The 25,987-nt window shown below is 40.9% G+C and overlaps 1 protein-coding gene across 4 annotated transcripts in view; it reads left to right on the forward strand.

The window, feature by feature from the left end:
* The window catches only part of KDM4C (lysine demethylase 4C), a 441,772-nt gene that overhangs the window by 277,451 nt on the left and 138,334 nt on the right, over positions 1–25,987 (forward strand). For all 4 annotated transcript variants that reach the window (XM_030567955.1, XM_030567954.1, XM_030567956.1 and 1 more), the window contains exon 13: positions 19,810–19,991. In XM_030567955.1, coding sequence (XP_030423815.1) covers positions 19,810–19,991 — 182 coding nt within the window. The remainder of the gene's footprint in view (positions 1–19,809; positions 19,992–25,987) is intronic.

The raw sequence follows: 25,987 nt of genomic DNA on the forward strand, positions 1-25,987 counted from the left end.
GTCATTTATTTGCTGCAAGCCAGCATCAGCAGTGCAAGTTTCTCATTCTGCCTTCAACCTTATTCTGGAGGTTACACCTTTTGGGTGAGAGGAGAGTTCAGTCTCTACCCCCATTCAGCACTTGTCCTCTGTGTTGATACTACCCACTAGGGTGCCAGATACTATCAGAATTTTGTGATCTGGACACGAGTCCACTTGAAAATGGATTGGTTAGTATACTTCACATATGAACTTATCATTTACCTTTGGAGTCCTACCTAGATTCAAATTCTGTGTTTGATCAGGGTCATCTTAGTCCCTAGGAAATGTATATTCACATAATCAAACCAGTACTAAGTTTGGCAAAATTCTGTGTGATTGGTAGCCTTTGTTCAGAAGTTGGGAGGTAATGCCAATATGGAAGAGACTGGAATATCATACAAGAAGATCTGGATTACATTGAAAACTGGAGTAATAGAAATGGGATGAAATTTAGTAGTACAAAGTGCAAGGTCATACTTTTAGGGACTAACAATAAGAAATTTTGTTGTAAGCTGGGGATTTATCAGTTGGGAGCAACAGAGGAGGAGAAAGACCTGGGTATATTGGTTGATCACAGGATGACTATGAGCTACCACTGTGAAGCAGCCATGAAAAAGACTAATGCAGTCCTAAGTGCATCAGGCAAGCTATTTCCAGTAGAGACGGGGAAGTGTTCGTACCATTATATAAGGCATTGGTGAGATGATACCTGGAATACTGAGTGCAGTTCTGGTCTCTCATGTTTAAGAAAGATTAATTCAAACTGGACCAGGTGCAGAGAAGGGTTATTAGGATGATCAGAGGAATGGAAAATCTGCTTTATGAGAGGAGACTCAAAGAGCTTGGTTTATTTAGCCTGGCCAAGAGAAGGTTGAGGGGATATACCATTGCTCTCTATAAATACATCAGAGAGATAAATACCAATGAGTGGGGAGGAGTTACTGAAGTTAAGCGCCAGCGTTGGCGCAAGAACCAATAGACATAAACTGGCCATCAATAAATGTAGGCTTGAAATTAGATGATGGTTTCTAACCATTAGAGGAGTGAAGTTCTGGAACAGCCTTCCAAGAGGAGCAGTAGGGGCAAAAAAATTAACTGGCTTCAAGACTGAACTTGCTACGTTTATGGAGGGAATGGTATGATGAGACTGCCTACAGTGGCATTGGCTAGTAGCAAATTCATAGATTCATAGACTTAAGGTCAGAAGGGACCATTATGGTCATCTAATCTGACCTCCTGCACAATGCAGACCACAGAATCTCACCCATCCACTCCTGTAACAAACCCTTAACCTATGTCTGAGTTACTGAAGTCCTCAAATTGTGGTTTAAAGACCTCAAGGTGCAGAGAATCCTCCAGCAAGTAACCCATGCCCCACGCTGCAGAGGAAGGCGAAAAACCTCCAGTCTCTGCCAATCTTCCCTGGAAGAAAATTCCTTCCCGACCCCAAATATGACGATCAGCTAAACCCTGAGCATGTGGGCAAGACTCACCAGTCAGCACCCAGGAAAGAATTCTCTGTAATAACTCAGATTACACCCCATCTAACATCCCATCACAGACCATTGGGCCTATTTACCTGCTAATAATCAAAGATCAATTAATTGCCAAAATTAGGCTATCTCATCATACCATCCCCTCCATAAAATTATCAAGCTTAGTCTTGAAGCCAGATATGTCTTTTGCCCCCACTACTCCCCTATCTCCAACAACCAGTGTTGGAATGCTAGAGAAGGGAGGGCTCTGAGTTACTACAGAGAATTGTTTCCCATTGTGTCTGGCTGGTGTGTCTTGCCCACATGCTCAGGGCCCAACTGATTGCCATATTTGGGGTCAGGAAGGAATTTTCTCCTGGGTCAGATTGGCAGAGATCCTATGATTTTTTCGCCTTCCTCTGCACCATAGGGCATGGGTCACTTTCAGGGTTAAACCAGCGTAAATGTTGGATTCTCTGTAAATAACAATTTGAGGACTTCAGTAACTCAGCCAGAGGCTATAGGTCTATTACAGGAGTAGGTGGGTGAGGTTCTGTGGCCTGCAACATGAAGGAGGTCAGACTAGATGATCATGATGGTCCATTCTGGCCATTGAAGTCTGAGTCTGTGTCTAAGAAGTATCTCTGAACTGGAATTGCATGTGTACTTCTGATGTGAACTGAGAGGTATAAGCAGACCTATGAGGGAAAGCTTGCCCATGTCTGAACTATGTTGGGGTTCTTTTAGTTGTCTAGAATAGTCATTTGCTGCCATAACTCCTGAGTTCGCCTATCATTTTTCAGGGGCAGTGCATGCTAGATGTGTGCTTTATATCTTAATTTTGCTGTCTCCAACAAAATTATATATGGAAATAAACCCACAATACAAGGGACCAGAGAAAAAGATAGACATTGTATGTTCACTTAAACACATCTGTAAGACCCTCCAATGCTATGGTGATGAGCAGTCTAAGACCCTATAGTAGATAGGGATGATGGGGGAAAGAGAGTTATCTTCAAGAGCTAATGGCAAAATTAATACATTATCTGACACTTGGGCAGCTATTCATTGGAATTTCACCATATTTACTAAGCTGCATAATGGCGGGAGGAAGACTTGTCCCATCAACCCCCTGGCAGAATTTCAGCTTTTTCTTCATAGGATTACTTGCAAGTTGCGTTCTAAATGAGACTTTTGTATTTTGTTTTTACTACTGTAAATACTAACTCTGATTTCATTATGACCTGGGGCATTTTCTCCAATAATTTCTCTGCATCAGGGCTGGCTTAGGTATTTTTAGGGATTCCATTATTGTAACAGTTGTTGTTTCATGAGTTCTCTTCATCCTTGGTTTCCTTGCAGAATTGTTTGTACACATTTCAATGTAAATCCAGTTTTTTAAAAAGAAAATTTGTCTTGCAGTATGCCTGTCTTTTCTTGTTATGCCTATTTTGGTGGAATTAATGCCTAAAGGAAGAGTAGCAATGAAGAATAGACGGGATTGAGGAATAGGGTGACCAGATAGCAAGTGTGAAAAATCAGGACAGAGGTTGGAGGGGGGGTAATAGGTGCCTATATAAGAAAACCCCTCAAAAATCGGGACTGTTCCTATAAAATTGGAACATCTGATCACTCTACTGGGGAATCAAAACCAGAAAGTGCTGCTCACGCTGCCAGATTTGAAAAATAAGTGGAGCAATACAGTATGAACTGCATCTCACACTTCAAATATTAAGACTGGGAGTCATTATGCAAAAAATATTATGTTCAATTCAGGCTTATTATTAGTGAATGCAGTCATATTTCTACTCCATTTAAGTAATAAAATGCAAATTCAGCAAAAAGAGTAAGTAGATTAGCTATGGATGCTTATTTGTTGGCTCCAGAGATTGTTTTCCTGCGTTATTTGGGCATTAAGCATTAGAATCTGTTTTTGACTAGGTTTTTCATTGTCCTTACAATTTACAGTTTGAGTTAGCATGTTTCTTCTATAATGTTTCTAACATTTTCAATAGCATTCATGAGTCCAAATTTAGTTTGCAGACTTCTACTGTAAGATATGAGAACAGGGAGGGAGGGAAAAGGCTATTGTGGCTAGAAAGAGCAGCTGGAACAAGAGTTTGACTGAATTAGGGGAAAATTGCTCATTTTATAGCTATAGTATATATATAATATGGCAATATAAATCAAAGCTTCCTTTGCTTTTTTTTATATGCAGTCACAATAGCATGTGAAATGTACTGAACAGCAGCTGCTATTCAAGTCAGATAAGATATATTCAGTAATGTCATAAGCAGGTTAAGCAAGTTGAATGGAAGGTAAAATCATATGTGAAGATGCAGCTATAGATTGTCTGACCATGAAACCTAAATTGCTAAATTCTAGTTCAAAGTCCTTATTCCTTGTTTGGTCTATGAAAGTGCCACTTTACTCTGCTCTTCCATGCATTACTTTGGTGGTGGAGGGAGGAAGCCACTAACCTGTTGATATGGGCTGATCTATTTTTGCCACCATTAGCATTAATATATTTTATATTAGCATATTGTATAGCAGGGTGGTAGGGTCTTGGTTTTAAACAACTAATCGTGGCTTTTTTTTGTTTCGTTTTTGCTATTCTGTAGTCTGAGTATTCAAATATAGGGCAGGTATTTTGCACTCTTCTGCATGTTGCTTTGACAGTACAGTAACTCCTCACTTAATGTCGTCCTTGTAATTGTTGATATGTTGCTGATCAATTAGGGAACATGCTCATTCAAAGTTGCGCAATGCTGCCGCCTGCTTTCTCTACTGCTTGCAGAAAGAGCAGCCCATTGGAGCTAGCTGGTGGGGCTTCGAACCAGGATGGACCGGCAGCCTCCCTATCAGCCCCCCGCTCCTCTAAGTTCCCTGTGCAGCAGTCGCCCAGCAGGCTACCACTTGCCGGACAGTTCAGCTCCCCCCACTGCCATGTGCTGCTCCTGCCCTCTGCCTTGGAGCTGCTCCTGGGAGCCTCCTGCCTGCTGTGCAGGGCGGGAGGGAAAGACTGGTGCTAATGTCAGGATGTCCCACTCCCTCTCCTCCCCACTCCTTTACCCCATCTCCAGAGAGCAGGGCGGGGGACATGGCAGGGGTCAGGACAGCGGGAGCTTACTGGAAGCAGCTGCTGTCTCAACTTGCTGATCTACTTAAAAAGGCAATGTACTTAGAGTGCGGTCAGCATACTTAAAGGGGCAATGCCTCTCACACCCATGGTGTGTGTGTCTGTGTCTCTCTGCCATGCTGTCTCCTCTCCCTCCATTCATGCTGTCTTGTAGAATACGAGGCTACATTAACAGTAATGTGTTAACCCTTGAGAGCTCAGCCAAGTGCTAGTTCATCATTTAGCAGTAAGGCATTCCCTGGGAAATACCCCACCCTCTTCCACCCTCTGACTTCACCACCTCAACCAACCTTCACAATCATCATTGCTGTGTACAGTACTAAACTGTTTAAAACTCATTCTGTCTGTCTCTCTCGTTATAGTCTTTTGTCTGGCGAAAAAAATTTCCCTAGAAACTAACCCCGACAATTTACATTAATTCTTATGAGGAAATTGGATTTGCTTAACATCATTTTGCTTAAAATAGCATTTTTCAGGAACATAATTAAAATGTTAAGTGAGGAATTACTGTATATTTAAGCATCACAACCCTAGCTATATATCATTGCTCTATATAGTTACGACTATAGCTGTATGTCATTAAGCTAGGTGGAAAATATGCTACCCATTCTTATGTAATCTAAAGTTTTTCTGATACATTTTAACTTAGGTTTAAAGGACTAATAAAAATTAGCCTAAACCCTATATGGCACATTTCATTATGTGAACTCAAATCACTTTACAGAGTTGAGTAAAAATCAGCTGTGATTTGGAATACTGAGGCAAAGAGAGCTCAAGGCCAAATTTTTCCAAAATTTGATCAATCTTTGACACCTAGAGGCCGATCTTCAGAGATAAGACCTGATCATTCCGACTGAAGTCATTTGGGAGCTGTGGGGGGCTCAACACTGTTCTAAGATAAACTGTGTCTTAAGTTGGGCATCGAACAATTAGTGATTATATAGGAAGGTTTTGGCTTAAATAGCTAGACCCAGTGTCACCCACTGAGTCAGTAGCAAATTTGGAAATAGAACCCAGGTCTTCTGACTCCCCATGTGGTGCCCTGTCCACTGGATCATGCTTAAGGCTGTTATTTAATCATGGATATATTTTAGTAAAAGTCATGTACTGATCACGGGCAATAAACAAACATTCATGGCTCATGACCTGTCCATTACCTTTATTATAAATACTCCTGACTAAATCTTAGCTGGGAGCGCCTCCTGGGGGTCACTGCTCTGAGGGGCCTCTGCAGTGCTGCTACTCTGGGGAGCCCCTGGGGTCAGTCCCACTGGCCACTGTTCAGGCGGCTCCCGGGGCCAGTCGTACCTACTGCTTCTCAGGCGCTTTTCTGGGGCCAACTGCCTGGGGCCGCCCGAGCAGCAGCTGGTGCTGCTGGCTGCAGGGCCACCTGAGCGGCTGGCTGTAGGGCTGCTCCCTGCCTAAGCAGCTGGCCCTGGGGTCAGCCATGCTGGCTGCTGCAGAAGTCACCGGGTCGCAGAAAATCACGGAATCTATGATTTCCGTGACCCCCGTAACAGACGCACAGCCTTAATATCCTAGCTTTTTGTGTTCATTAAAACTCATTAACCTTTAATAAAACCTGTTTTGTTGCAATTTTCATAGATCCTTTGAAAATTTGTATAGAGAATATATATTTCGTCTCATGAAACAATGATACAGAACCATAGTCTCAGATATATAGTCATGCACAAGTTCCCTATGATTAAAAGTAAGCCAAAATGAAAATGGCATTCCTGCTGTATTAGCACTACTTCTCAGTAGCCTTCCCATGAGTAGCTACAGAGTCACCAGGCAAATTGGATATGAAGTTTGCCAAGGAGCTAGATGTCTCTTCTGTAAGATTATCTTCCACAGACTAGTTTCTGGTTTTGTAATTACAGTCCAAAGAGAAAATGGAAAATGTATGACTTACTTTCATGAAGGATCAGTTCACTCGAGTATGGATACACAACATTCCACAGTATAAGATAGTTAAAAGGTATCCTAGCAATTACTTTTTTTTTAAATTAAATAATGAGTTTGTTGAATTACCATTATTTTTGTCTGCCAAAATCTGTAACTGCTTTACAGACCATCTGCACTGTAAGACACTCAATTATAACACTCACGTTATTGTACCAAAATGTTCTTTAGTTAAGTATCATTCTGTTTGTGATACCACCTCCTCTGATAATGCACAAAAGGTTAAACTCCAAAAGTTGATCACTGAAAAAAGTTGAGTACAGTTGCTGTCCAGTACTTGTATCGTATTAATAAAGCATTTAAGAGATACAGGTTCTAGTGATCTGTGCAGGGGACTATGAGCGTGAAACTTCTGAATTACAATCACAACAGCCCTTGATTCGCCATGTGAATTTGGGGAAGACACTTGAATTTCTCTACTTCTGTTTTCCCATCTATAAAATAATGATAATACTTAGCTACCCAAGGCCCTGATTCAGCAAAGCACTGAGGCACATTATTTCCAGTAAGCATGAGAGTACTGCCAGCCCTTAAAATTGAATATGTACTTTGCCCAACATTGGTTATGCAGAGATTGATTATTTACTTAAAGCAGATTCACTGCTGTTGTTCAGATATTTTCTGTTGCTCTGGGGATGGAAAGCAGCCATAAACCCAGTTTACTAGACTTAGAACTGCTTTGCATCACTGGAATGGCACAAAGCAGCTGCAGTGTGCTGGTGAATTTAGTCTGTAATGTTTTTAAAGCAATTTAAAGGTTAAAATGATGTATAAATATATATTTTATTGGATAGTACATTAGACAGTTTGATCAGTGAGAATGCATTTTAATTTCTGGAATAAATAGGATATACACTGTAATAGCTAAGCCTGTCATATCTGAGTTCCTTTTTATTGCTAGGTGAGAAATGCTAGGTTTTGCCAAAATTTCACTATTTTTCAGTTTTGCTAAGCCTCCATATGTACATTTATGGCCATAAGTTCGACAAACTTTGTATAGTGGCTTAGAAAATCATAATGATTAGAATGTTCATTTAATATGTAACATTCCTTGAAATCAGAAAGACATTTGAAAAAAAGAATAACCGTAGACATCATCTAAATAGATTTTTACCTACTAAGATTACACTAAAAGTATAAACCTTATCTGCTGTCTCCGGTAGAGGTGGGCTCTCTCCATAGTGAATTGTGTATGTTTTATTACTTTGTTTTTGTGCCCAGAACTTCAGATTATCTTAATGTTGAAGAAATAAAAATAAGTAAATGAAATCTTGCTCATTCCCCTCTGTATGGAATAGTTCACATATCTTGCTGAAACATAAAAGGCCTTATTTACCACTTCTATACATCAGTTTTACACCATGAAATCACATTGGTGTAATGGAATGAGGAGTCAGGCCTCAAACCTGTAGTATCTCATTTCTGTGTCTGTGTAGTAAATATACATACAACAATATACTACACATCACTCTTTTAATAGTCCAGTTTCTGCTCCTTTACATTTGTGCAACCCTATTGAAGTCCATAGGGTCTATCTGGAGAGCTAATGTGTGGCAAGCTACTAAGCTACTTTGATCTACTCATGTTTCAAGCGGGAGTAGTTCAAAGAGCACTACAGAACTTTTAGTGCATGGTACCAGGGACCACACAGCCAGTTAGTTGGTTGAGGGGGTACACTGGTCCATTTTCTTCCATTGTAAAGCAATGAGTGTTTAGACCCACATTTGAATTGTGGGTTCTTCAATATATGGGCATCCAACTGGAGACATCTTGGGCCTGATTTTCAGAAGCGATGATTCAACATCAATTGAAATCAGTGGTAGCTGTGGGTACATACCGGTAATACTACCGAAACTCAGGTGATTATTGGGTTGGGTATCCAAAATTAGTGAACATTTCTGAAAAATTTATCTTAACCTTTTGGGCCCAGTCCTGTATTTCTTGTACAGACAAAACTCCTGTTGGCTTTTGTTGGGAGTTCAAAGAATGCAGGATTGGCCCTTAAATCTGTTTCTTAGCTGGGATTTTTGCCATTCATGTTATGAAATAGAAATATGTTTTTTGTAATGAGTCATTAAGCACAGTAAAACAGAGGTTTAGAGTGTCAACATTCTGTATTCCTGTTAGATTAGTTAGTAAGTAAGAGGTACGTGGCCTGCTTATGCATGCTTTGAGCCCTCAGTTCTCTTTCTGGGAGTTTCTATATGTATAAGGGATACAGTCCTTCAGCCAAGCCATATAGGGTTTAATTAATTTACCCTTATCTGAATAAACGTTAAAATGATGATGTAAAATTGTTCTTTACTAATTGTTTTTGTGTCATTTAAGTGAAACTCTAGTAATTTACATACTCTTTAAAATTTCAGATTTAAAACATTCTGAGATAGGACTGATGTGTCATGTGTTTTGTGATATTTTGCTAATGTTTATAAATGTACCTAGTTAGTTTCCCTTCTAATCTAAAACTAATCTGTTCCAGGAGCTCTTAGGTTTAGACTTTAATACGCTGATGCAGTTTGTCTCTCCTCATGTACAACTTTTATAAGAACTGTGGGAACTTATTGTACTTCAGCAATCAGACTTACTCACCAAATAAATTACACAGACTCTACAGAACTGTTATTATGAGAGAGTGACAAAATTAGCATTTTTTTATCCTATGCTGTAAAACCTATTGCATTCTTCGCTGAGAAAATGAAACAATTTTTGAAATCTAGTTTGTAGAAATAATACAGGAACAACGAAGTTTCAAAGTTGCAACTTATTTTCTAATTGAGTGAATCAAATTTTTTTTAAATTCCTTTCAGGACATTTGAAGCTCCATATAATGTCTCCCAGGGCTGAGATTATGCTCAAGTACCTGAAAAATAACAGATGCTGCTATGCTCTTCATAGCAGAGAATGGTGCTGTACACAGCCAGAAAACATCAGTGGAACATAACCCCAAGCAGCAAAATCATTGTTGAGATTGGCAAAAGAAAATTATACTGTATTAGAGTCTATGGCTTTTCACATCTGTTAGGTTAGATCAGCAAGTACTGGCAACAGCCCATTCTGCAAATGTCCCAAATGTTTCCCTTCTGAGAATTTCACTTTAACTTAGTAAGCAAAATTTGTTCAAAGTAGATAATATTGAGTGTTGAAATGAGTTACTCCAAACTTTTAAGCCAAAACACTTGTGAAAACAAGGATTGCTTTCATTAATGTATTATTCACTTAGTTATTTGGACCACAGAACAGTAAATGTTTATATGTTGTTTGTTTTAAAAGAGGTTTTCCTTTTTCCTAAAAGTAGTCCTGGTCCTTATTTTTCCTATTTTGTCTAGGTAGTAAAGAAAAAAAAATTCTTCCTCCCTGAGACAAGTAAGATGGTAAAGCATCAAGTATGTATTTGCAAAAGTTAAAGTTGGTATGTCATTAATTATATACATTAATTTGTCCTATATGAGGTTCATTTTCTGTCTTAAGAGTGTATTATCTAGCAAATGGTATAGAGTTTTGGCACTGTTACTGCTACTATAGTATCAATACCAGTAAGTCTGAACTCTTATACAATAGGATGTATCCTTTGGCAATTATTTATTAATTTATATTAAGTTGTTAATTATTTCATGGAGTGTTAATACTTCTGTTTTGGAAATAAATTGCACATGCCCTGTTTCCCTGGGAAACAAAATACTTAACCTTGCCATAACCTGTACCAGTTTCCAGGCAGCACAGATAACGAGATGTCACTTACAGCAACATAAAAGTGCATCCGAATAGTGGGAATCCAGTCCTCTGTCTGGCTTGTGGGATGTAATGAAGGATTTATTAAATAAATAAGATTCATTAATAAAGAAAAATCTCCTTTAATGCCCACATAATCCAATTAATAAATGTTTTGGAAGATAGTGGTCCATTAATTTTACTGTTTTGTGAGGAAATGTTGTGCAATACACAGCCAGACATGTAGGTGCATTACAAGAAGCATACAATGTACTTGTGAAAGCACAAACAAAAAGACCAGCTGCTCAGGGACAGAAAATGTACTTCCTAAAGTGCTGAGCTGTTAAGCTCAGAAGTAGCAGTAGAAAACTGTAATGGCCAGACATGGTACTCCATTTATACTAAGATGACATCAATTTATCATCTAAGCACTTCACAACAATGTTAAATCTGGAACTAATACTGCTAGTATTATAGTTTTTCTTTTGCTAACACTAGTTGAATGCAAGTAGCAAACGTTGTATCATGACTTGCCCATTACAGCTCAGTAAAAACTCTTCCAGCATTCTGGTATAAATTCCAACTTTGAGGGTTTAAAACTCAATCAGGAAATTTTTCTCTGATTTGGAATGCAAGTTCTCAACTTAAGAGCACATTTTCTTTCCTCAAATTAAGGCAACCATTTCAGACGTCTGGTATGTGGTCACTCTGAGACCACTTAATGTGTGTGTCGCACAAACATCTCATACCAGACTAGAACGATTCCTTGAGAGTTACACAATTACTCCACTGAACGCTTAGCTAGGGTCAAACTCTCAACCAGGTGTTGAACCAGCTTCTTAAGTTGCGCACACACATTTTGAGCATTTGTACGTGCAGAACCCAAAATGGTGTGCATAAACAGGAACTTAAACTTGCAAATTAAAGGGACAGTTCTTCAGTTAACATGTGAAATGTATTTCCTACCTGGAAGGCCTGCCAAGAGAATGTAGAAGAGTGAGGTTAAGGCACAGCAGTTCCCAGAAGCATGCTGAGCTTTCCCTGTCCACTAGACTTCTTGAGAGGACACATTAAGGATTACTGCTTCCAGAATAGTAAGCTACATCCGTCCCCATCAGTCGGTGCTCAGGCTGGATGACTGGATGAGAGGGATGCCTCCTAGCTGAAAACAAAATCTCTGCTCCTGCTTTCTTCCTCAGTCTCTCTGAAAAATTCTGGACTTGAGTTTGTGGCGCCTGCATCTTCTACAGAACCCTCTAGAGCCCTATTTTCTAGGAGTACTGTGATCTCCTGCCCATTTCAAGCTATGTCCCGAGTGGGAGGAGTCTGTTCTGAACTTATCCACCTGGGTGATAAGTTGTCAATGTGTAAGGCTAGGGCTCCATTGGGGTAAGTGCTTCAGTGATTTCTTTGGTAGGAACGTCTTCCCCCCTGTAACTGCATTTCCTTCAGATGGTAGCCTCTTTCATTGGGGCAGCTTTGGACCAACCTAAGGGTATGTTTACACTACGGGATAATTCAGATTTTACATAAACCGGTTTTATAAAACGGATTGTATAAAGTCAAGTGCATGCGGCCACACTAAGCACATTAATTCGGCAGTGTGCGTCCATGGTCTGAGGCTAGCGTCGACTTCCGGAGTGTTGCACTGTGGGTAGCTATTCCGTAGCTATCCCATATTTCCCGCAGTCTCCCCCGCCCCTTAGAATTCTGGGTTGAGAGCCCAGTGGCTGATAGGGCAAAAATCATTGTTGCTGGCGGTTCTGGGTAAATGTCGTCAGTCATTCCTTCCTCCAGGAAAGCAATGGCAGACAATCATTTTGTGCCCTTTTTCCCTGGATTGCCCTGGCAGACGCCATAGCACGGCAACCATGGAGCCTGTTCAGCTTTTTTTTTACAGTCACCGTTTGTGTACTGGATGCCGCGACCAGAGGCGATACTCCAGCGCTACACAGCAGCATTCATTTGCTTTTGCATGATAGCAGAGATGGTTACCAGTCGTTCTGTACCGTCTGCTGCCAGTGTAATTTGGCAATGAGATGACGGTTATCTGTCCCTCTGTGCTGTCTGCTGCTATCATGGGTGCCCCTGGCTGAGATTGGCCGGGGGCACAAAAGCAAAACTGAGAATGACTCCCCGAGTCAATCCCTCCTTTATGGTTTCTAAAAATAGTCAGTCCTGCCTAGAATATGGGGCAAGTGTACTAGAGAAGCAGTGTATCAGAGAGCACAGCTGCTCCCTGTCAGATCCCGCAGAAATGATGAGCTACATGCCATTCACAGGGGTGCCCCAGCAACAACCCCACCTGTTGCTTCCCTCCTCCCCCAACCTTCCTGGGCTACCGTGGCAGTGTCCCCCCCCCCATTTGTGTCAGGAAGTTATAAAGAATGCAGGAATAAGGAACACTGACTTGTTAGTGAGATAAAATGAGGGGGAGGCAGCCTCCTGGTGCTATGACAGTCCAGGCAGGACATTAAGCGGTGCGGAGGAGAGGAGCCCAGCATGCCGCTGCTATGATAGTCCAGGCAGTACAGAATCTTTTCTTTACACAGGGAAGAGAGGGGGCTGATGGAGCTCAGCCCCCAGTTGCTATGATGAGGACGGTTACCAGCCATTCTGTCCCATCTACTGAGAATGACCAGGAATCATTCCTATTTTTTACCCAGGCGCCCCTGAGGCCAGCCAGGGTTATTCAGCAGTTATCAAGCACGAGCTGATGGTGACGATGGATAGCAGTCATATTGTACTGTCTGCCACCAGGGAGGGGAGAAGAGCGGATACTACTCTTCACCGCTGCAGCATCGTGTCTACCACCAGCATTCAGTAGACATAGGGTGACATTGAAAAACGTCAAAAACGATTTCTTTCCCTTTTCTTTCACGTGGTGGTGGGAGGGAGTAAATTGACGAGCTGTACCCTGAACCACGCTGGACAATGTGTTTGAACCTACAGGCATTGGGAGCTCAGCTAAGAATGCAAATACTTTTCGGAGGCTGCTGGGGACTGTGGGATAGCTGGAGTCCTCAGTACCCCCTCCCTCCCTCCCTCCATGAGCATCCATTTGAGTCTCTGGCTTCCCGTTACGCTTGTCACGCAGCACTGTGTAGCCTGTAGATTTTTTTTTTCAAACACTTTGGCATTTCGTGTTCTGTAACGGAGCTTTGATAGAACAGATTTGTTTCCCCATACAGCGATCAGATCCAGTATCTCCTGTACTGTCAATGCTGGAGCTCTTTTTGGATTTGGGACTGCATTGCCACCCATGCTGATCAGAGCTCCACGCTGGGCAAACAGGAAATGAAAATCAAAATTTCCCGGGGCTTTTCCTGTTTACCTGGCCACTGCATCCGAGTTGAGATTGCTGTCCAGAGTGGTCACAGTGGTGCACTGTGGGATACCGCCCGGAGGCCAATACCGTCGATTTGCGGCCACACACCCTAATCCGATATGGTAATACCGATTTTAGCGCTACTCTTCTCGTCGGGGAGGAGTACAGAAACCGATTTAAAGAGCCCTTCATATCGATATAAAAAGCCTCGTAGTGTGGACGGGTACAGCGTTAAATCGGTTTAACACTGCTAAAATCGGTTTAAACGCGTAGTGTAGTCCAGGCCTAACTCAGCTTTCGGGTTCTCACATCAGTCTTCTATTGCTCCGAGTTCAGTAAAGCTTTGTTCACTAGGAGATCTGCCTCTAAGACACTTCAGTGTTCTGTCTGGTGTCCTCCAAATTATAATATGGCTGTTAACTGTTTGGGCTTAGTCAATTTCCAGCTGTTCCTGTCATATTTATCCCTGCCCATACTTGGCTGCACATATAGTCTATGTGCTGCACTCAGATTTCAGTGCATAAAGAGTTCTGTGAATAACTAGGGGAACTGGTCTTCATTTGGGGTTCTGGGAATAGTAGAGGGTGAGAGTCTATTTCTCCAACAGACTATGAGAAAAGGAGGTTCACCAGCTGCCGGAACCACCTCAGCCCGTGTTCACCAGCATGGGATGAAGTTTGTGAATACTCTGAAGCTTGAACTCATAACCCAGTTCAAGTTGGCTGAATTTCAAAACTTTTTTCCTCCTCTTTTTCTCCCTGAGATAAGAGACTTGAAATGAACTGCTTCATTCTACTTTCCTGTGATTAAAACTTTGGAGTTCACTTAGTAAACCAAACTTTGTAAGAGACGCACAGCACTAATAATACTCCTTACCCATTTTATAGGAGTGTTCTGAGCTTAATTAATGTTTGTAAAGGCTTTTGAGATTCATGGATGAAAGGCTGTTATATAAGTGGCTGTTGTTATTGCATTTGGAAAGCATATGAAGAGAAATGCTGGCTTGATATGAGACTACTCTGTGCCTGCTCCTTTATCATATTTTGAACTTGGCAAGGATGCTAGTGTAAAATGTGCAGTTTGTAGAAATAGTGTGATGTTTAATTTTGTTCAGTTAATTTCCTGGCTGTACTCATTTGGTGCTAGCTGATTTCTTTTAGATGTTATCAACGTGCAGACTTGCACTGGCTTAACTAAAGGTTTGTTTTAAAAGCAGCTTAGTTAAGCTGGTGCAAGGTTGTGTGTAGATGCTCTTTGTTCGGTTTAAGAATAACTTTTTTGTTTAGCTTAATTTTTTAATTGCACCCCATGAATCAGTAGGGTTTTTTTTTACCATTATTGATGCAATGCTGGCAACTAGTTAAGGTACTGAATGTTCACTTACCTTAGTGACAGCTCATAGAAATTAACCAAAGTTTAACTGAAGATTTTTTTTTTTAATCTGAACATCAGATAACTGAAACTTGCTTATTGGAAGGTTAGATTCATTATTCCAAGATTTGACTTCACATAACCACTTTTTGTACTGCAGTCGTGTTCCCGGAAATAAAAACTTCAATGCACAGTCAAGGGAGCTGGCCCAGCAAACACTTTCTGCAGTCAGAGGACTTTCCCAGGTCAGAGGACTTTGAACACAATCTTAAGTCTGTTGGCCAGTTCTCCTTGCATAGCTTCCTACCCATATCAGGATGTGAGCACATATGACTTTATATGCTGTTAGACTCCATCTATAGAGTCTTATCTGCTGATGTTCTGCTGAGCCAACCAGCACTGGGAGAACAGAAAGTTGTTTATAAGAATGTGAACCAGATAACCGAGTTTCTGTTTGTTGAAAAGTCTGGATACCAGTGTATAAAGTGTATTCTCAAAGTGAAGCATTCAGGTCTACTCCTGAGCAGATTTTTTGTGTGAAAGTATTTTTGCATTAAAGAATCATCTGTTCCTGCAGCTCATTTCCTCTGGAAGTGTAACCTCACTTGTGACGACATCATTGGTAGCTATGGAAATAATTATAATGTCTGAAATAGAGTATTATGATATGAGATGGGGAGTAAACAACAAGAACAGATGAACTGTTAAGGAATAGAGAGGTTCTTTGTTGATGTAGTCAGTAATCAAAAAATGGATCATTGAAGAATTAAGCAGCATATCTGACATACTGGATAAATTGCAGAAATGCTTTTCAAAGTTTTCCATGAGGCACCAGTAGTTGGTCAGTCTTGCAATCCTTACACAGGTAATCAGTTGACATCAGTAAGAGTTTTGACTGTATCAGAACTAATAGATTTGCTGCATCAAATTATCATATCTGAGGGAAGAGGGAAATATCGCAGGTTTTCTAAATGCCATCAAGAAATATGGAAAAAAAATCCTTAATCACTAATTTTTTTTGTGGGTTTTGCTCAAGAACATTTTTTTTTCTATGCTGACTTGGTGTAAATGGGCAGAGCTCCATTTAAGTCAATAGAGTTATATCCTTTTATGCCAGCTGACAATCTAGTCAGCAGTTCCCAGCACTGTGCCTATTTCTGGAAGATATAGATTGTAAACTCCTCAGGGCAGGGATTGTGTCTACCTCTGTGTTTGCAGAGTGCTTAGCTCAATGCCGCTCAAAATCTGAAAGTGCAGTTTTAATATAAAAATTAAAAATAATGACAATATAGAGGTTCAAAAGTGAGTTGAGGGAGAAGTTTAGTTCTGGAGAGAAATTAGCAAGAACATAAGAATGGCCATACTAGGTCAGATCAAAGGTCCGTCTAGCCCAGTATCCTGTCTTCCAGCAGTGGCCAATGGGAATGAACAGAACAGGTCATCTTCAAGTTATCCATCCTCTGTCATCCATTCCCAGCTTCAGGCAAACAGAGGCTAGGAACAGTATCCTCACCCATCCTGGCGAATAGCCATTGAATGTAAGAAGGATGAAGCTAGCAATGAGGTTGTTTTATAAGGAAAAGTAAATAAAGAGGGGAAAGGGCCAAGAACAGAGGTCTGAGAAACTTCATGACAGAGTATGTAAGAGGGTGTAGATGTAAATTCTCCACCAGAAAATTTGTTAGGAAATTGCCAGAGAGCAAAGTGCAAGAGACATTAACTCATTGACTTCTGCTACTTTGGCAATATAAGAAATAATAATCTATGCCTGTCATATTGAAAATGACAACACTGATAGGTGTTGTCATGGCAGGGAACAATGTATTTTATTTCAAGATTCTAGGGTATTGTAAATATGCTCAATAGAACTCTTTTTTAACATAAAAATATGGTGGAACTTTTGATTAAAGGTAGACTCTGTATTCTGGAAATCTTAATTTGTCTGACCATTCCTACATTGTTAACTGTACACTTTGTACCTGCATATTACCCAATAGCCGTCTGTAAACTGAATTTAAGTTTGGAAACAGCTGTTCACATACATTTCCTGTTTCTCTCAAGTCTGCTGTATGTACATTGCGGGCAAATGTTTCTTGAAGAGCTGTTTTTTTAATAGCAGTGTATAACATTGCAAATAAATTTACATGTAGTATATGTCAGTTTATTAATTCCTCTATCCAATATGTGGCTACATACTGTGTTTATATGAAAATAATTCATTTCTTTACTCATCACCAATACAACTATTATGCTTTATTATAATTTACAGCAATTCAGGATAGTTTTATCAGAGGAAGCAATCTATAAAGTCTTTACTTCTTTATAAACTGGTGAAGGCAGTCATGGGCTGAAGGAATGTGATGATCCAGCTTACTTTAACTCTTCTATATTGTTTTCTTCTGAAAGAAACTAATCTTCATAAATACATGGTTAAAAATGAACACCACACTATAGAACTGTCTCTTCTCTTCTTCTTTAAATTGTATTCAATGACTTTTCAAAGCTTTTTGCTCTTTCCTCTCTCCCCATTCCCAGGGTTTTCAGTTTCCGTAATGGATACCTATCCTTCCATTTTTCTAAAAATTCCCATCTCAAAGACTTCACAGTCACCATTCATCTGACTGCATAGAAATTTCATGTCCTCAAGAACCACTGAGATCATTCTTAATCATGGGTATATGCGTGTGTGTATGTGGAAGGGGATCACTTCAGAGAGAAACTTTGCCACAAGAGTCAAATAATCTTCTCAGCAGCCATCTTTCCTGATTTTTTTGCTCTTTGCACCTGGGGTGATTTACTAGTAATAACTAGTTTGACTGATAGTCTCTTCTGCACAGAAACCTGCAGGAGGAAGGGACAAAAGTCCACAAAATTATCTTATCAGAGTTTTCCAGCAAATTTTTACTAAGGCTGGGAAACAGATTCCCCTTCACAGAGTGAACAGGGAGTTTTAAACCCTCCCCCCCATACCTATGCAATACAGGGATCCTAAAGAGATCATTGCCATCCATGTGGCGGTCACATGGTGTATCTCCACCAATTTAGTCCTGGAGGACCCATTATAGTAACACCAGGGTGAATTCCGGCCTTGTTGAAGTCAGTGGGGGTCTTGCCATTGACTTCAATGGGACCAGGATTTTACTCCAAGTCTCTTGTCCCAGGACCCCATTTTCTACATCATTCCTGACAGACACCTATTAGCACTTCCTGAAGGGAGTTAGGCTAGTTGGCCGTGCTGCCCAAGGAATTATTTCTCTTTTGCAGTCTCAGTCTGGCTGGAAAAGGGTTTGTCATTATCTTTTCAACCCACTAAATCCTGTTTCTTTGTGATTGGTTAGAGGATTTCCTGTAGCCAGAACTGGTGGCTATCTTTCAAGTCTCCATTGAGAAGAGGACACTCTCCTTTCTTCCTTCCATCCCTGTTAAGAAATCCTCTAAAAGATTAGACTATTCTCTGTATGTTTTTATTCCTGATGTTCTTTGTCCCTAGCACTCAGAGTAAAATTCAACTAGTAGAACTAGTATTAAAGAATCATGCAGTGCTGCAGTGGTTCTTTGTCCTAGGAATAACTACTTGCTTAACTTTTACTTGAGGGCTAGCTGCCTCCTGGGCAGAAAGGGCATCCATCCTCTGTCCTAGAGATATGCGATACCCTACTCAGTGTTCTCTTCACACATTTCCCGAGTGCTACTTAGTAGAAATGAATGCCTCCCGGGAGGATGCCTGGGAGGTCCTTAGTTCAGTGATGTGAGTCAAGGCTGTTTTAATCCTCTCACCTTTCATCATGGGTCTTCTGTGTAGGAGAGCTACAATTAGACAGATTCCATTAGTACCAAATCTGGGAAGACTTGAACAAAAATTAATTGCATGTTACCTCTAAACTTTGCTTCTGTGAGAGTTCCAGCTCCTTGTGATGAGGGCTGGACATTTCTAGCATGTGTGTAGTTTATTTAATAGGGTAAAATTAGTCATTTGCTAGGAATTCCCAGCTAATTTGGTGCAGAGGTTGCTCATAGGGTGAGGTGGCAAAAATCCACCGGGGGGAAAGGATCTGTCTACCTGTGTGGAGAAGAGAGGAAGGAGTAACGTATTAGTCTCAGGCACTATGAGGGTTTTCAGAGGGACACAATGTACAAGTAAGGCAAACTTACTTTCAGGTCTGAAAAGACAGATTCCTGAGAACGCCAGATCTTTCTTCATGTGACGGCCCAGGAGGCATCACTGCCACCGCTGACCGTCACCTGAGCCTGATCATAGGCAGGGTCTGATTGTCTCTCAGTATTGCATATTTTTAAAGTCCAAAATATTTATGCATTATATGCTGCAGAAAATGAATATAAATATATTTTAAAAAGCAAATAAAAATGCATCATATTGGGAAAACCAACTGACTTGCTTGGTGCTGGTTGACAGGCTCTAGCATGGTTCAGTGGTGAGAGTTAAAGCAGAGTGCATACTAGGAAAGAGGCAGAGGTTGGAGGAAGTAAGAGATGAGGGATATAGGTGTTCACTCTGCAGATCTGAGTATAAGCACAAATTGTAAGGAATATAAGTGTTGCAGTGCACCCTGATGCTCTTTATGTGGAGAAGTAAGCATGTCGCACAGGGGCAAAGCTCTCCTCTCTACCCTGTACTGTGGACCTCTTCACCGCCCCGCATAATTGTATTGTTGTTTTGCATTTGTTCTCACATGCCGAAGTTCTTTTGACACTGCTATTCATTGCTAGTGCAGATGGATGCTTCAGTATCGTTTGCCTTCATCCCAAGAATGCAGTGTTACCAGGTGTTTATTTTCTTTAAGAACTGCTTGAGGCTCCCTTAATCGAAGAGGAAGTGCAAGAAACAGAGTCATGGGCCAAACCTCTTGTCCACCTTTGGCAGAAAAGAGCACACGATTTCATTGCTGAAAAAGAATATAATGCAGCTGCGGCCAAAATGGAACCCCATTGTGCCATTTGCACTCTCCTTATGCCCTACTACAAGGTAAGCCGGATTCGAATAATTCAGTAGTTATTTGGAAAGGAGTCTTTAATGTCTCTTTTATAGCTATGCATAACAATAAAATTAAATGATGCAAACACTAATCATTATAGAAGGTTAATTTGTGACATGAAAAGGAAAGGAAAAATTCATTTCTGGCTAAGACTCATTAGTATAGAAAGTGAAGTATTAATCACTGCATAAGGGGTAAATGATCCACCAGCCACAGTAAATACATTTTTCAAGAAGGATTTACTGGCACACCTCCTTCCAATTCCTCCCCCCCCAGCCTGTGGGTAGAAGGTGGAGTAACTGAGTAACTTCTTCATGGCCTTTACTACAGTCCATGGGCTTACAATAAGCACTGTGCACTCATTCCTTGCAGGGGAGACAGATTTGAAAATAGAACCATGTAGTTGTAGATCCACTAGTCACTTCCTTCCTCCCCCCAAAATCCCTCTCTGCATTACGGTGGAAAGAAAGTTATTCAAGGGAGAACAGAGTCTTACTGTTTGTCCTTTTCCTGGTCTGTGGTCTGCAGCACTGCAGTACCCCTGTGGTTTAATGGTACTTGGGCCTTTTGGGCAGCAACTTTTCATCCAGAGGAAACATCTCATTTACAGTACTGTTTGATATACGTTTGTGGAAATACCAATAATGAATGTCAGGTGAAAATTCTGACATAGAATCGTTGAGTTTAAGATCAGAAGGGACCACCAAATCATTTAATCTGACTTTTGTGATATCACACTGACGAGCAGACTGTTGTCATAATAAACTCCTTAATAAGAACAGGACGTAGGTACAGAAATGAGATAACAAACTTTCTACTACTCTGTGTAGCTTCAGCCTGCAACTGCCTTATCCTGGGCTTCTTTGTGACTGCCTCTAGCAGGAAGTGTGTCCCAGCAAACTAAAGACTGTATCTAGAGTGTGCAGGACGTTTGGCATTTCCGCACTTCCTGGAGGACTTAGTACAGCACATTTTCCCATTTTTAGATTCCTTTTTGAAATTTCCTGCCTGAACTAAAACACTGTTAAATTAAACTATCAAACTATTACAAATACACTAACTGACCTAACTTTTCAGGTTGCTAAACATAACCTTAACATGTCTCAATCAGTCTCTTGGGACATTTCAGCAAGCTTTCCAATCTGCTGTGTTGCAAACCCTCTTTAGTCAAATCCTTTTCTAAGGTTCTGCCTCATCAATAACAGGGTCAGTTTGGGAATGGTTTTCAACTTGTATGTCTGCTCTCACTTCACTTGTGTCAGCCAAGTTGTCAGGTATATTGAGCAGATGCTTATTCCTTCATGAGATTGTGCTTTCGTCTGTGGTCACTGAGTCCAGAACGAGGTAACTCCTCTTTGATCATTGTAGCTTTCACTGGTCAAATTCTTCCTACGTCTTTGTTTTTAACTATGGAAAAGGTCTTGCTCCTTTATCATAATATTTTGTCTTTTTTTCTCACTATCACAGGCTCTTTTGTTATCCTTCATTTGTATCCCCTATTTGGTCATTGGATATTTATACATCTGCTCTAAAGGAGTTCAGTAGGTGACTTTCCACATTGGGATGAAGTAGCTCTATAACTGGAGTAGTGATAGAAATGGATCTTCTCTCGCATCCATTTCTTTTTTCTGCAAGTTCTTCACTATACATACTACACATTAAGATAATTCATTGGCTTCAGGGTATATGGGACTTAATGTCTCATGCTGAAAGTCTTACATTTTAGTTCTTGAATTGTAGTCCATGGTCAGTTATTACTATTCTCAGAATAACATGCCAAGCAAATACAGATTTAATGTGCCTGATAGCAGTTGCAGATGTAGTATCTTCAAGTGTGACTACTTCTAAGAAATTGGTTATAACCAAGTGATCTTGTGTTCCCAAGTTTGACACATCAATTCCAACTTTGTCCCATGGAATTGCAAGTGATTAATTTTGCTGGATTCTTTCTGCTGGGAATTTTTGCATTTCTGATGTTGCACACCTGCCCCATCATTTCTTCGATGTCATTATTAACCTGTGGCCAGCATACAACTTCTCTAGCTCTTCTTTTGGATTTGGTCATTCCCAGGTACCCTTCATGTATTCAATCCAATATTTTCCTTATCACTATTGAAACTATGATTTGTGTTCACATCAAAAGCACTCCTGCAATCACTGAAAGCTGTTTTATAGTGGGACTAGGCAGGTGGGAAGTTTTTGATTTTTTCCTCTTTTACTTATTGCTTGTATCATTGCTTGCAGCATTTCATCTTTAGCTGTTGCTGTCTCCATGTCATCCCATATGCCTGGAGATACAGCATGTGACACTTACCATGTTCACAGGTATGTTTACTGCTTGTTCCAGGTCATCAAGCTGTTTGTTGACTCCTGAAGCATAAGTTCTTGATAGAGTGTCTGCTCTTACTAAATGGCATCCAAGTTGAAACTCCAGTGTCACCTCATACTTTTGTATTTTTGAAAGCAGTCACTATATCCAGGGTGGTGCTTCTCCAAATCCCTTTTTGTATATTTCAGTCAGTGGTTTTGATCAGTTTATGCTTTGAAGCTACAACCGTAGAGAAAGTTGTGAAATCTTGTACATCCATACACCAGAATTAATGTCTTTTTTTCAGATTATGCATACATCTTCTCTGTGGCATATAAGAGTGGCAACCAATCATAATCAGTTCCATGACACTGGTCTAGTACTGCTCCCAGCCCTCCTTTCAAAGTATGTGTGCAGAGCTTGATATCCTTCAATGAGTTAAAGAACTGCAGCACTGGAGGTTATGTCAGAACCTGCTTTAAATACTTGAATTCTCTTTTGTGCTCTGGCATCCATACCTATTTGGTGACCTGGTGGAGCACAAGTCTTAGGTGAGCTGTGCAAGCAGTATAGTTAAATATGAACTTCTTGAAATAATTCAACATGCCTAGCAGTCTTTGAATTCCCTTTCTATCTTCAGGTCTCAGCATGTTCAATATTGCCTGAACCTTTGATTCATTGGGCAAGATTCCCTTCAAGGTCAGTCTCTTTCCCAACTATGTTGTATGTATTGATTGTAAACGACATTTGGCCTTATTCAGTTTAACGTTATTAGCTCTCACAGTTTCCAGTACTCTCCTCGGTTATTCCTGATCGTCAGTGGAAGTGCTGCTCCAAATTATTACTTAATCCGCAAACACTTTCATATATGCTACACCCTTTAGGATCTGGCTCACTGTACTGTGAAATATTTTTGGAGCTGAACATGTTCCGAAAGGCAGTCTGAAGAAGTAGCATCTGCCAAAACGGTCTGTTTGAAGTCAGATCTTGGAGCTCTCCGTGTCAAAATCCAGCGATACATTTCATTTGTTGAAGAATTTGGTTCCTACCACCTGACAGCAGTTCACTTCTTGTGAGCAAGTGGAAGTGTTCTCTTTTTATGGTTTTGTTCAGCTCCTTATGGTCCATAGACAGCCAGAGTCCCCTCCTTTTTTTCTCTACAGTTACTAAGGAGTAAACTCAATCTGTCAGTTCTTTTATTCTCTGAAGGATACTATTTGCTGTCATGTTTTGAAGCTCTTAAGGCTTGTGGAACTTTTCGTGTAGTGTGTACCACAGGTTCTTCTTCATCTATTAACTGTATCTTGCATGTTACTGGAAAGCACCCATTTCCTGTGAATATGTCTTTAAATGATGCTATTAATACTTTCATATCTCAGTCTAGGTGGTTGTTCTGTCTCTCTATCCTACATCCTTTTATGAGACCAAGCATCTCACAGCCATGTAGGTCCAAGACTGGTTGTTTGCCTCTGCCACAATCCCCTGTCCACAAACTTTTTTTTATTGTGTTCGCTTTGTATTAAGTGTCAGCATGCACTCTCCCATCACTGAAATTGTTCCCCCATTATAGTCTTTCACAGACACTTTTTACTCCTCCACAGTTGTGTTCCTTCCATCTCTCTCTTTCAGTGCTTCTTATTACATTACTTGTGCCCCAGTGTCTATATTGTATGTCACATAAGTGCCATTTGTGCATGTCAAGAGGTAGCTCCTCCTCAAGTGCCCTCTTATAACAGGCTGCAGCATGATAGGAATGTCTGCCTCAGTTTCCCCTGAGTCAAACCAGGGATTCTGTGCCTCAGCTGAACCCTTTCTTGAGGCTACTTTTTTTTTTCTTTTCCAAAACATACTACAAATAGTCTGCAACAGAAGTTCCAATCACCCAGTCATTAAAAACCCATTCCATCTTGTCCCTTGACATCCCACATATCATACGACAGACTCTTTGTCACTCCTGGACTCTTTGTCAGTCCTCTTCCATCCCTCATTGCCAGGACAGCCACCCTGGCCCTTCCAGCTGGAGTGCAACCCTGCTTTTCCTAAGTGAGAATCCCCAAAGCCTCTCTCCTGGGAGATTATCCTCGCCAGGGGAGCACCCCTCACTCCCTCTGGTCCATTTGCCATCTCACTCTTCCCCCTGGGTCCCGCTGTCTGGTGCAGAGACATCAGTGGGTCCAGCTCTCAATGTTGGAGATGTCTGCCGGTAACATCTGCCAATATTCCCTGGCCTTCAGCTTTCTCTGGTTCTTGGCTTCGACTCTCTGGCTTAGAGCCAGCAGGCACCTCCCTCTTTTGCTCCTCCTACCTTCAGCCCTCTCCAGGCCTCTGGCCCTGGCTCTGGGAGCTCAGCCAGCAAACCCCTCTTGCTGCTCTTCTTGCCTTCAGCCTTGCCCCCAAAAACATCATCTTCCTTTGGCAGCTCTCATTTCATGCAGATTTCCTCCTTCCAGGAAACCCTGACTCATCAGATCTCTCTTACTGTGTCGAGCTGCTCCACACTCTTAGTTGGCCAAAAGAGACCACCTTTACTGGCTTAGGGGAGGTGGCCCGACTTCCTTTACAGGAGCCAGCCACCCAGTGACAGTGCACATTTTAATTAAACAGTCTGTTGCATTTTCATATTCCTTCTTCTCTTTAAGAACAGCTCTTCCTCTTTGTTTGAAGAACCCATTTTTCACTTAATACATGAAACCTGCACTTTCTCCGCACATTTTAGTGTAATGGTTCGGTTTATTATGGTTTCCACATATTTGCCCGAAGGCTGGGCATTTACTATACTCTTGTTGATTTGCCGCATCACTGACTTGTTTCCTGCTTTCCATTTTCTTGTCACTGGTCAGTTTAATTTCTGTGAACTTTCCCCTTGCTGGCTTAATTATAGTACTGAGTCATGTGCTCTGTGCCTTTGTCTAGGCTTTTTATTTGTGTTTGTCTGTTCTGCTGCTTGGCATATACATATTGCCCTTTCTAGTGTCAGATCCATCTCCCTTAGTAACATTTAACAGATTCTTTATTGTTACACCCCAGGACAATTTGGTCTTTAATGAGTCTTTTAATATTCCATACTCACAGGACTGACTTTTTAGTTTTAAGTCTGTGACAAACTCCTCTATTGTTTCTCCTTTATTTTGTGTTCTTATCCTAAATACATCTCTCTCATAAGTAATATTTTTAGAGACACAATGATCTTCAAACAATTTAGTTATTTCTGAACGTTTCCTCTTTCCCCACACCATCTGTATGGAATGCATTGTATACATCTAGGTCTCCTGTGCCTGGTACTGTTAATCTTTTGCTCATCCTCCAGCTTATTTGTCCCAGTGGCTTTCATTTGCAGCTCAGCTTGCTGCTTGAATGTTTTCCAGGCATATTCAGCATTTCCCCTGATTCTCAGTGCTGGTGTGGGGGAGTTATGTGCAGTTGCACAGACTATATAGCAGCCACCACGTCTCATTGAGTTATGCTGTGCCTTCCACTCCTGGTAACATGGCTTATCTCACTGCCAAGAAGACTGGTGTCACAATAAACCCTTTATTATGAACAGGAGTCTGAGGTAACAAACTTTCCATTAATCTGTAGCTGCAGCCCACAGCTTCTGTTTCTACAGTGTGCAGGAAGTGCAGCCTCCCTACACTTCCTGGAGGACTTCTAGAATCTATGAATCTTTGACTGGAAGGG

Source organism: Gopherus evgoodei, chromosome 6, assembly GCF_007399415.2.
Source record: "Gopherus evgoodei ecotype Sinaloan lineage chromosome 6, rGopEvg1_v1.p, whole genome shotgun sequence".
NCBI classification, from domain to species: Eukaryota; Metazoa; Chordata; order Testudines; family Testudinidae; genus Gopherus; species Gopherus evgoodei.